At 38.5% G+C, this 13,294-nt stretch overlaps 1 protein-coding gene across 1 annotated transcript in view; it reads right to left on the bottom strand.

Moving 5' to 3' along the window:
• SYNE1 (spectrin repeat containing nuclear envelope protein 1) overlaps positions 1–11,668 on the bottom strand; it is a 295,201-nt gene extending 283,533 nt beyond the window's left edge. Inside the window, exon 1 of the mRNA XM_054395242.1 lies at positions 11,640–11,668. Within this exon, the coding sequence (XP_054251217.1) occupies positions 11,640–11,655 (16 nt within the window). The 5' untranslated portion in view covers positions 11,656–11,668. The remainder of the gene's footprint in view (positions 1–11,639) is intronic.
• Positions 11,669–13,294: the final 1,626 nt, after the last annotated feature.

Below are 13,294 nucleotides of genomic sequence, written 5' to 3'. Positions count from 1 at the left end.
TATACCAGTTATTAATAATACCCAGGTATTAATAATAAACAAAAATAGTTCTTAATAGCAACTATCAGTAGATAGATGTGGACCTGATTTCTATTCATAGATAGATGTGTACCCTATTTGTAGATCCAAGCTGCTACTTAACTAACTCAGTACAGTTTTAGGAACTGATTTATTCTTCCTGGCTGCAATAAAGGCCATGATGCATCCTAAACTTTCATAGTAATAGATCACGATGAGACCTTCCTTCTGTTTCAGTCCCCATCTGGAAAGTGATATGAATTATGCTTACCACACCCACAGGTCAAAATCTGCTACTTCATCACATGTTTACATACATACATAAATCAAATTTAAAAAAATAAAAAGCAAACACCTTCATTACCTAATTAGCACAATGGACTGGTATTATCTAATCTCATAAATATATGTCATTTCTTATTCAAACCTGAAGACTTTTTACTGATAAACGTAAACACGAAGTGTAATTTTTCTATGCAAACACAGGTTCCCCCAGGAAACACAGGATCTTAATGTGCCAAAGACCTCCAATACAAACACACAAAGACAGTAAGCATGAAATATTAGTCTCTTAGAAACTAGATGCAAACACAACAATTCATGACTCCTTTTATTTATTCAGATCACTTCTGGCAGTTGGTCACACCTCCAGTTTTTCTTAGTAACCACACAAATGAAAAGAGAGGCTCTGGATTCTGAAAGAAGAATTATGCAACCAGACTGTGTATAAGCTCACCAAAGTGTCCGAACAAAAGGTGATTCTGGAAAGCAAGACCAAGAAAGCAGATTATACAACTAAAAGTCTTCCCCTTCCCACAACACATTGTGATGGAGAAGTAGCAGATTTTCTGCTCCCAGAACAGAGAGTCAGACAGAAAAAAAAAAACAAATCTAAATTAATTTCTGTCTGTTTGGGAAACTGAAAGCAGAAGCTTCACAGTAAGATTCTGAGCTTTGTATTAAAAAAAAAAAAAGGATTAATTTCAATGAAAAAGCAGCAATCCAGTCTTTCATTATGGCTACTGCTTTTGTGGTAGGATGGATATGTACTTTAGAAATATAAACAAGATTGTCACACAGCTCTTTTTTATATAATTGACATGGCATAGAACAAAATTTGGTTCTAGGATATCCCACTGACTTTAGCTCACACCTGCTGATAAATAAATATTTAAGTTTAGAAATATTAACTATGTTGAGGGTAATAAATATATTCAGGAGTAACAAATTTCTAATTTCTGAATGTTAATGCCATTGAAGATTTTTAATCCACTTTACTTGTATATTTATAAAGTACTTAAGTCTTTAAAGTTATGGAAAGGTATCTAAAGAAGCATAAAAAACACACATCATGTCTTCTAATGGCATATCTGTCTCTGGATGCATGAATGTCTTTTCAAATCTTATTCTTCCTGCATTGCACAACTTCACTAATGCAAAGCAACCAGAAATCCAGGTTAATTAGTCTTATGTCCTGTCTAATCAGTCTCAAACCAGAGTATGATTATCCATGTTTTATCACTGCAACTCGCAATTGCTAACAGAGCTGTATGTCCAGATCTCTGCTAACATGGTTCCTTGATCATATATAATTTTTCACTGTTTGTGATTGGTCATTGGATAGTCTCATCTTTGCCTCCCCTGTCCACAGCTTGACTTTTGGCTTCCTTGAGCATCACCTCACCTGAACACAGCCTGAGGTTTATGAGGGAAAAATGCCATCTGGGCTGCAAATCTCAGCAAAGGGGCCATTCCCAAATGTTTCTCTCCTATTTGAATGGGAGCACAAGTTTTGTGACTTCCATTAAAAGTATTTCTCGTCCTTCTCACTGTAACAAAGCACAATCAGCTTCATCCACATGTGAATGTAATAGAGTATCCAGGCTGCAAAACAACTCTCAAGTAAGTAGCCAATCTCACCAGTAAGAGAGAATGATTGGGCTGGTACAAAGACTGGCCTAGAAGCTCATAAATGTAATTGGTGATGATGATTCTCAATTCTCTCCTGAAAACCATGTGGTGTTCCTGGACTATCCAGTGGATCTAAAGAGCTGGGTTTTTTTTGTTGTGATTAACAAGAGTCAAGTGAGAGAGAAAATTTACCTGTATTTGCAACTGTCTACTAACCAAGCACCAGTTTTCAGTCTCATTTCTGCCTCAGTACCAGGAACAGCTCACCTCTTGAACCTGGAAAAGCCTAAGGATATCTTAGTAAATGAGACAAGAAAATAGAAACCCTGGTCAAAACAAACAGAACAAGGAGACGAGCCTATACAAAAACTCAACTGTAATAATGTTTAAATTTCATTTCCACAGGAGCATGAAAGCACAGTCCAAAACCTGAGTTTGCCACAATTAACCATAATTTCTTATCAACAGTCAAGTTTGAAGACTGGAGTCTCCATTCCTGAGACATTTTTTTTTTTTTAATTTATTAGTCATTATAAGCAAGGAAGTATTTTGCTTTGCTTTGCTGCACTGGCTTGCCCTCATACCTTCTTGAAGACCATGGTCTTATATGTGAGGGGTTTTTTCCCCTCCAAGACCGGAAAGATAACAGTAATACTCTTCAGCTACAACTGATGTTATAGTTCATTCCCTTCACCTTATGGAAAGAAGATTTTTTCCTTTGTTTTAATGAGCTTAAGCTTAAAGCCGTTACAGAACAGCTGCTGCATCCACAAGGTCTGGAAGTGAGAGGCTTTCTCACAACAGCACCTTGAATGAAAACATACATAAAGCAGACACCAACATATGGTCCTTGCACTGTATGGTGAAGAAGTTGTGCCTCTCCAGGTACAACAATGATAACCTTCAAGCAAGCTGCTGGAGGGATGACAGCCCAAGCAGTTATGATGAGCTACATGAGCCAGCCTGTGTGAGCAAGGTGGAGAAAGCATAGGAACAACATACCACATTTGTACAGCCCCTTGGCATCTCTGTAAGGGGATGATCAGTTTTTCCTTGGAATTATACTGGCATAGCTAAAAACTTGGTGATTTGAGTAAACTAAATTGTAACTCTTATTCTGCAGTAATGGCTGTGTAGATGCAAGATGTTTTTAAATGTTCCAGATGTATCTCATATCAGGGTGAATAAAATGACTGTCTTTAGTTTGGAGATTCATAGGTTTTGCAGGTTTGTGTCACAAGCCCAACTGTTATAAAGAGATTGCATACATTCTCCATAGGCACTTAAACCCATGTGCAACAGTGAGGGCATAATCCTCTTAAAAGTACTATAAACTACAGTACTGGAATATAATTACATAAAATCTAGTGAAATTACAGTAAAAGAAGCTTCACAAATTATGTCTCTTAATACGTTAACGTTTATGTTCCATGTAATGAAAATCCACATTTCACAAGGCTATATGTAAGCAATGATTCCTCAGCAAGGAAAGCATGAGAGACACATAAACCAGGAGAGGTGACAGCAGTTTGAGCAGTGGTATCTTGGTCTCCAGGCAATTTGTGCCAGAGCTGGGCTGCAGCCCAAGATGAACTGTCCTCACCATTACTCCTTTTTCCACACTTACGTAGAGGTTTCTTATTTTGAGACATTGGGATACTTTTCAACTACTTCCCTAACAGTTCTGATACCAAATGAAAATAAACTCTCAGAATGCAAAATAAATCAGGATCTGTTCCAATGGACAAGATGGAGACCAGCTTTTACAATTAGCTCAAGTTCCCTCACACATCTTCTGAAAAGAACGTTGTATGTGGACAAGCCCCAAATTGAAGTCTACTAACAAATGAGAAAAATAAAAAATATACCTTCAAAATAGGGGATAAGAGAAGAGCAACTGATGTCATCTGCCTGGACTTGTGTAAAGCATTTGACACTGTCCCAGATGACATCTTGGTCACCGAGTTGGAAAAGCTTGGGCATGAGAGGTGGACCACTTGCTGGATAAGGAATTGGCTGGATGGCTGCACTCAGAATTGTGGTCAATGGTCCAATGTCCAAATGGAGACCTGTGACAAGTGGGCTCCATCAAGGGTTAGTACTGGGACCAATGTTGTTTAACATCTTTGCCAGTGATATGGACAGAGGAACTGATTGCACCTGCAGCAAGTTTGTGGATGACATCAAGCTGTGTGGTCCAGCTGATGCACTGGAGGGGAGGGATGCCATCCAGAGGGACTTGAAATGCTTGAAAGGTGGGCCCAACCAACCTCAGGTTGTTCAACAAGGCCAAGTGCAAGGTCTTACACCCAAGGCAGAGAATCTCAAGCCCAAATATAGGCTGGGTGAGGAGTGACTCAAGAATATTCTCAAGGAGGACTTGGGGATGTCAGCTGATGAAAAACTCAACATAAGCCAGCTTGCAGCCCAGAAGGCTGACTGTGTCTTGGGCTGCATCAAAAGAAGTGTGACCAGCAGAATGAGGAAGGTGATTCTCCCCGTCTACTATTCTCTCATGAGACCCCACCTGAAGTACTGCATCTAGTTCTGATGTCCCCAGCATAAGAGGGACATCGAACTGCTGGAATGAATCCAGAGGAGGCCACGAGGACTGGAGCACTTCTATGGAGGCAGGCTGTTCAGCCTGGAGAAGAGAAGGTTCCAGGAAGACCTTAGAACAACAACCCTTTAAGAGCTTCTTGTGACAGGATGAGAGGGAATGGATTGAAGCTTGAGGAGGTAAATTTAGACTAAATATTAGAAAGAAATTCTTTACAGTAAGGGTTGTGAGACACTGGAGCAGATTGCCCTGGGAGGTTGTGGATTCCCCCTCCCTGGAGGTGTTCAAGGCCAGGCTGGATGAGGCTTTGAGCAACCTGGTCTAGTGGAAGGTGGAGAGTTGGAACTAGATGATCTTTAAAGTCCTTTCCAACACAAACCATTCTATGAATCTACAATTCTGTGAAAAAGTAGCAACCAGAATCTCAGTATAAACATATAACTGATTAAGTAATCAGTTACAACCTCTTGCAAAATGTGATATATTTTAAATATCTTTTCTTATTTACTGTGGAGAAATAAATTCCAAAGAGCTATGATGTTTTTGAGTTTTCTTCTTTATTATTTTCTATATAGGCTATTGGATTTTTAATAGATTGCTGACACTTTCCTCATAAGACTCCTTTTCATTTTTGATGAAAAGCAGCCTGTTTTCCTGCACACAGTAATAGACTATTCACTTGGATATATACAACTGCCATCTAAAAAACCTCAGTGTGGGTCTAAAATTAGAATTCTGTGATATGACTCACAAGGAGAAGCTTTGTGACAGAAACTTGGGTATTTTAAAGCACTCTAAAATGCAAAATAAACACTCCGTTCTAGAAATGCTCTGTGGGATAACTGGCTAATAATTGTTCAGTGTTATTTTTGATCTGTGAGTTTTACCTATCTACAAGTATATCATAGAAGCATAGAACTCTTTTGGTTGGAAAAGACCTTTAAGATCATTGAGCCCAACCATTATCTAACTCTATCAAAGTCTAGTGAGTCTAGTGATAAACTATGTCCCTTAACACCACATCTACTTGTCTTTTAAACACCTCCAGGAACGGGGGATTCAACCACTCCCTGGGAACCCTATTCCAGTGTTTGATAACCCTTTCAGTGATGAAGTTTCTTCCAATATCCAATCTAAACCTCCCCTGGCACAACTTGAGGCCATTTCCTCTTGTCCTGTCAGTTGTGACTTGTAAAAACAGACCAACTCCCTCCTTGCTACAACCTCCTTTGAAGTAGTAGTAAAGAGCAATAAAGTCCATCCTTAGTCTCCTTTTCTCCAGACTAAACATCCCCAATTCCCTCAGCCACTCTTCACAAGACTTGTTCTCTAGACCCTTCACCAACTTCATTGCCCATCTCTGGACTTGCTCCAGGACCTCAATGTCTGTCATGTAATGAAGGCCCCAAAACTGAACACAATATTCTCTGAAGTATATTATTATCCTGGTAATTACAGGTTGTGAACATTTTGATTTTTTCTAAAAAGGCAAAACAGGATTAGAGGAAAAGAGTAGAACTTCCTTACTAAAATATTTTGCCTTTACACTACTGATGTCTCTAAATCAGTATACAAGTGTGATCAGCAATAGATCTCATACAAAACTATTTTAATGCTTATTAATTAGTAAATAGAGACAAGAAATCTGTCCTCCTGTAATTTTCAAGTGCTCTAGTATTAAAAACAATTGAGGTGCCATTACAAGAGGGAAGGTTATTTATGATGATAATGACAATTTGCTATGATCAAGTTTAGTAATATACCAAAGTGTACAAGGTGCATTGTAGGAAGATACTGGACCATGACTATGAGAAGATAACATTTAATTTTTCAAGCCTGCAGTATACTGTAGTATGAACAGAAAATAATTAATATTCACAAAACAGACAAATGACAAATGCCTTAACCTGCATAGACACACCTGACATCCTGATACCCCCAAGCCAATGCTATTGCTAAAATAACTGTTTATCATCACAGACTATATCTGGTGGGAAGAGACATCAGAGATGATCCCATCCAACCCTTGACACAGTACTGAAGGGTCGACACTAAACCATGTCCCTAAGTATCCAACATATTGGAACCGAGGAGATGCTCTCAAAAATACTCACTGCTGTAACGCTTTCCTTCTTAAAATCCTTATTCATTAAACCCTCCAAACTGACACGTAATTTCTCCTATTTAGACTTCCTGGAATATCACCCCTTTCACACCAGTAACAAATATGGCATATATTAAGACAAAGTCTTAACTGATGTGATGGTTTGAACAGTTTTTGAGCCTTAGACATGGATTTATCACAACCAACATTAAACAGCTGCAGTGTAGATGCCTACATACGAACTTGTCAAACTAGGATGAGCAGAGCTGCTGAAGACAGGTTTGTGTAAAACATAAGTTGCCTGACATGTTTTGGATATCCACTATATTTCAGAAGCACCATTTATAACCACTGCTTATAAAACAATCCAAGGAAAAGCTTCCTCTTGCATTTTGCCTCCTGCATTTTGTGTAAAGAAGCCTGTCTTCAGTGTTTAATAATAGCACAGAAGAGAATTTCAGCTTTTTAACTGTGTTCCTCTAGACCTAAATGAAAGAAAACTCAGTGTGAGACACTAAATATATGCCCTAAATATATGCATTATCCCAGACAAAAATTGAAAAAATATGTTGATTTTTCTTAAATAGCAACTCAAATGAAAATATATCTTTGTTATCTATACAACCATCTTTAGTGTTTTATATTCTGGTTGTCCACCAGGCAAGAGGAAAGAGGAACACAGATTAGTTTATCAACCTGTGAGAACTGTGCCATAATCACCAAAAGTGCAAGTAAGGAAAAAAGTTAGGTAGGAATATGTTTATTTACATGGCATTATTAATTTTGGAAGAAAAAGCAGTAGAAAAGTATAAGCAATGAGATGACAATATTAACTTTTAAGAAACTTAAATGTATTTTAAATCATTAACTTGGAATTTGTCAATAAAGAAAAAACTCTACAAATCAAAAAATAGGGCCAGGCCTCATTAAAATAAATGGTGCACTGCACAAACTGCCCCAGGCCTGGGTTCTCATTGAGGAAAACATAAAATGAAAGGTAATTGTGGTTAAAAAAAAAAGTATGGTACTTTTCACTGAGATACTTACTGCTGTATATGTCAAAATATTCTAATACATTATACATAGACTTCAGTGCATATTTTAGTGAAATGATTTCACTGTATCCTTTCCCCTATGTTTTTGCAAAACCTATATGTAGCTCAGAATTTATCTGTCCCATCAATACATGAGATATCGATTACCTGAAGAAACCTGAAGAGGATTCTCACAGGACTGGTTTCTATACACATAAACTAGAATTAAATGTTTCTAGCAATGGTAGCTTTACAGCCAGCAAGTTTCCTTATCCAGTGTTAACTAATATTTAACCTGAATACTCCTGGCTGCAACCCAATTCTTTCATGTGTTTTTGTTGTAGTAAATGAAAACACTTGATCTCTTTTCTCTTTCATTTTTACCCTTTAATGATTTCCTCAGCTATGTTTTCGCCAGCTGTCTCAACTTTCACATGCAAGACTTATAGTTCAATAACATAAACTTACGTTTTTTTCTTCAAACTGGGAAAAAAAGAAAAGAAAAAAGATTTCCTTCAATTTCTCATGTTAAGTAATACATGGGCTGCAATGCTATTCAGGTACCCAATTCATCATTTAGGTTTACTTGGCCTTCAGGTCATGTAGTCTACAGAGTCAATGGAGTCAAAAGAGTCTATTTTCCCTTAATGCACTGTCAGTGACTAATGAATTGCCTTAGTTACAACACTTGCTCACCCAAGAAACTAATAATTTACACTGGTACCTTTTGTAACTCAAGAATTTTTTAAATCTAAGAAACCTGCAAGAACCAAGCTGAGACATTTCAGAGAGTGAAAGACTACAAAGAAAAGGCAGCAGCAGCAAGACTACATGAAACCAGCATATACACTGGCAAACTGGAGAGAAGGAAACTTTAGCTGGGGACATATTTGTAATGTGGGGATAAACTCAATTGTGTGAAGTATGCAGTATGTCCCTCCTGACCAAGTACAACTTTTCAGTTTGGTTCACATTTATAAACGTGGTCCTGCAGTTTGATGGCACTGAAAAGGGAGACCTTACCATTTGTCTTTTTACCAGGAGCTCACCTGACCTTTACAAACCAATCTTCAGATTGTTCAGGTCTAATGTAAGAGCACTGGAGAAAAAGAAGTTGGGAACATGCATGTGGTGAAACAAGGTAGCTTTCAGCAGCAGGTATCTGTTAAATCAGCTTAGCTTAATGTTAAACTATGGCTCCTGGCATTGTTGACTTGGAGAGAAAACAACCAAAGGGAAATTCTTATGAAGGTACATATTAACAAAGTGCCTATCAGCCAAACAGAAAGAAAATCTACTGCTCAGTTAATGGCTACTGTTAGTATGGTATGGAAAAGAAATGTTAGGATGTAAAGAGAAAGGAAAAGGATAGCCTGATCTTAAGGGGGAGATGGAAGGAAAAGGAGGGACAATACAGAAGAAGGCCAACCCACAGCATTCTGTAAATAGTGCTGATATAACTCCAATGAGCTCCCAGGATTTGAGATCTTGCAGCAATCTCTGACAGTGTCACACAAGAAGAAATCATAGAATCATAGAATCATAGAATCAACCAGGTTGGAAGAGACCTCCAAGATCATCCAGTCCAACCTATCACCCAGCCCTAAGCAATCAACCAGACCATGGCACTAAGTGCCTCATCCAGTCTTCTCTTGAATGTCTCCAGTGATGGCAATCCCACCACCTCCCTGGGCAGCCCATTCCAATGGCCAAATTTCCTGCCTCAGCTTAGAGTCAAGAGCAAAAGCAGGTGTTCTAAAACACAACTGTGGCTTGGCACTACCTGAGGATCCCCCAAACCATCTTGATTCCTGTTACACCATGAATAGTGTCAATTCCCCTCTCACCTTGAGCTACACACCCAGCTCCAACTGCACTGATTCTGGGCTGCCATACAAACGTGCCAAGAAATATCTCTGTGTTCCTATGTCCATACCTGCTCCTATTTCAGATGACTACAATTTCTGAAAGGTAGGCCAACCTTAATTCACAAGGGCTAAGGTAGTCGCAGTGCGGATTTGCCTGCTCATCCATAATGCAGAACAACAGACTAAAAAAAGACAGGCTTCAAGCACTCCAGTCTTGGCACAGGTGATTTATCAAAGTATTGCTTCTGCAGCAAAACTCAGATCCCAGCAATACCAAGCTGAACTGATTTCATCTGAGAAGCAAAGAACCCAGTTACAGGTATGACTTCAAAGTAAACGCAATGCCAAATCTACATTTAGTTCATATGCTTTGTTTTCTTCCAAAATGTCTTCACTTAAAAGGCCACTGAGTTTTATTTTTGCTTCATTTCCAAAACAAAACCCCCCACAAAGACCAGACTGAACTACACATCTGATTTCAATAGAATAAATTACATTAATATGAAAAACAATAATGTAAAAAAAGGGCAAATAAACATCACAGCTTTACAGATGTGTAGAAAGTTAGTACATAACAGCCTGAGAATTAGTAGTCCACATGCTCTGTAAATACCTCCTGTAGCATCATCCTTACTCATTGCTTCAGAGTACCAGACTGGATAATCCCCTATGAACATAGCTCAGCTCCCTGATCTTTTCCTTTGCAATATGCCTTTGTAACCTTCAAGCACTTCTGCCATTTATTACATGACTTTTTTCATACTCCTCTGAAGATCTCACAGTTTCATAATTATTTCTTTTCTTGATTCAAATCTCTCATTTTTTTTTCTGGAATCCTTATTGAACACGTGACTTTTTAAAAATATATATAGTCTACTGACAGGTGTGTATATATATATAGAGAGAGAGAGAGGGATATACTACTGGTATATACACACACACATATATACACACACAGAGTGTACTGAGACCCCTGCCTCTTCTGTGAGCAAGGTTGCCTTGCTTTACCTTTGCACTTTCTGATTCGTGACTACCTGGAGCGTCTTATCCTAACGTTTGATCCACAAATTCTCCTTGCTTTATGTTTGTGGGCACTTTGAAAAAACATTGCCCAAGATCACAGCCTAAAATTAGCAGACACACCAAGACAGTAACTGTACAAAAGGCTGAGGAACACCAAGTAGAAGCATTCTGGAAGTGGAGAAGTGCTGTAGCAGGTTTCCATAGGACAGATTCTGCATCTTTATTTATTCGTACATTTAACTACTGGGGCTATGTGGAAATTATGTATTCCAGTTGTAGATGGTGGCTGGGAAGCAGTGTTCAGATATCCTGAAATAAAAAACAATAAATGGAAGGAAAAGCCATGGGATTCAGAAGATGCAGAAGGAGTTTGTGCATGTAAACTTTTGATGAAGTCAGTGGAAGCTGGTATGTAAAGAAAGAGATCAGGGATTGATAATGAAGTTTATAAGTTAACAGGAGTGAAACCTACAGCTGCCCTGACAATTTGTTTCTAGTTAGTATGATCACTTGAACAAAAACAAACATTCAGAATGGAAGCTTTTAGCTGCAGAATTTAGGTATATAGCTTCTAAATAAATAAGACAATAACTCAATTTAATAACACTTTATTACAGGAAATTAAAAAGCATAATGAATACTTAATGAATGATACAAAGATGTCCTGGATATTATCTAAAAGGTAACCAACTTCAGTGTTAACAATTAGCTCATTAAGTTATGAATTCTTCAATGCTTAAAAATATAATGAGGTAGCAAGCATTTATCAGTAGAGCAGATCTACCTGTAGATCTGCTACCTGTAGAAGAGGATAGATAAAATTTCTGTTCTCTTTTCTATGAGAAAACTGACGGACAATCAGGTCACATGGGAGAAAGAGAAACAAAGTTCAGTGACCTATCCAATGGATCCATGTATCAACTGCTTTTAAACACCACTATTAATGGTGTACCTGAGGACACATATCATCAGAACCCTTCAGATATCTGTATTTTCCAGTAGGTAAGTTTAGAACAGTTATGAAACTTTAGAAATATTGTCCTGACTCTGCATTACAGTGAAAAATAGGAACCTCCATTTATGAACGGACAGCAGAGTGTCAGCCTGAGCCAGCCTCTTACCTTGAAGTCGTTGCATGACATTGGCAATATCCCTAGATCTTGCTCCTAGTCGGGACGAGGCCATGATCTCCTCGCAGTGATTCCACTTCCCCTGACAGAAGTCTCCCTCCAAGCCACTGACTTTTGTGAGATTAGGATCTTGGATGGCTTCCTTTTAGTGGTGAACCCTCAACCCTGGCACAACATGCCTAGGGCAAACGGACTCCTCCAGTCCACTGCCAGACCTCAAAGGGACGGGGAGCAGCACTGGCAAGCAACCTCAGCACCTGAGAAAGAAAGCATCATGGCTTAGAAGAAACTTTAACCAGCTCTGCAAAACTAGTAAGACTGAGTCTTAACAGCTATTTTAATGTGGTATGTTTTGCCCATGATGTATACCCCAGCCAGAGACGGACACAATGCTCAAAGTCTGCTTGGCAATCATCAGTGGAATGAAGCTGCAAAACAAATCATTATAAACAATTGCAACACACATGACAACAATGCTTTCCTGAGGATGGTTGTGGTTGTTGTTTTAAAAATTAGAACAATGTTGCACATATTAAAAGTAATTCCGTAATACTTCTTAACATAAACAATATTAGGCATAAAGGAGGAAAAAAATGAAACTACTTATAAAATTCAAAATATGTACAACTCTTGTTATGTTTCACCAGGACACTGATCACAATAATCCTTAACTACACTGAACTATGTGCTTTAATCTGAAATATTTGGATTCATACACTTTATTGTTAAACAAGAACACATTTGCATTCACTTTTCTAGCATATCATGATATATTTTGGGTCATTTAATATCAAAAGCTGTGAACTAGAACTGCTACATGAACTTAACACTGTTGTGATTGTAAGATGATCTACATGACTATTAATCTGGTCTAAAAAAAACCCCATCAAATTATGTTTTTCAGATAACATTATCAATAGCATCTAATCTTCTGAAGAACAAGTATATCTTGTGTATGTATGCATCTGTCTCCCTGTTAAGACCTGAGAGTATAGACAACAGGAATAATTGAATTCATAGTACAGAGACTGGGTGCATCCCAAATGCAAGATGATATGCAATTCACTGATATCACAAATATAAGTGAAATAAGGTTTTATTGGTGCTGTGCACTTTTCTCTTTTCCTGTCCACAAGGTCTGTCTGAGAATAAAGTCCTCCAACATCACGAAGACAAGCCTTTAGGCTGCACAGCTTTAGGCACACTGAACTGTCCCAAAGGAGCTGTGTCAACACATAGAGCTGCCAGAGGAAATCACATTTCAACGTTTCCTTTCTGACCCTTCAAACCCTGCCTGACCCAAGGAACTCTCAGCTTTCCTTCTTAGTGATATTTTTATGGCATGTTTATTGTGTATTTTGGATACACAAGTGCTGCTCAGGTCAGCAGACCCAAGCTGGCTTTAAATCAGTGGAGATGAAGAAAGTACACTTCTGATGGACCAAGGTGCAGAACAGACTGCAAAGTCCACTCAGGTGCACAGGCTGCACTCTTGTGTACCACAGCCAGACTGGTACCAATACCTACTTCAGCCACATTTCAGCTATTTTGCACAGAAAGAGTGGTCAGACATTGGAATGGGCTGCTCAGAGAGGTGGTTGAGTCACCAGCCCTGGATGTGTTTAAAGGTCATTTGGATGTGGTGC

The sequence above is a fragment of the Indicator indicator genome, chromosome 2, assembly GCF_027791375.1.
Source record: "Indicator indicator isolate 239-I01 chromosome 2, UM_Iind_1.1, whole genome shotgun sequence".
In the NCBI taxonomy this organism is placed as follows: domain Eukaryota; kingdom Metazoa; phylum Chordata; class Aves; order Piciformes; family Indicatoridae; genus Indicator; species Indicator indicator.
The sequence above is the reverse complement of the archived record's forward strand: the minus strand, read 5'-3'. Positions and strand labels throughout refer to the sequence as shown.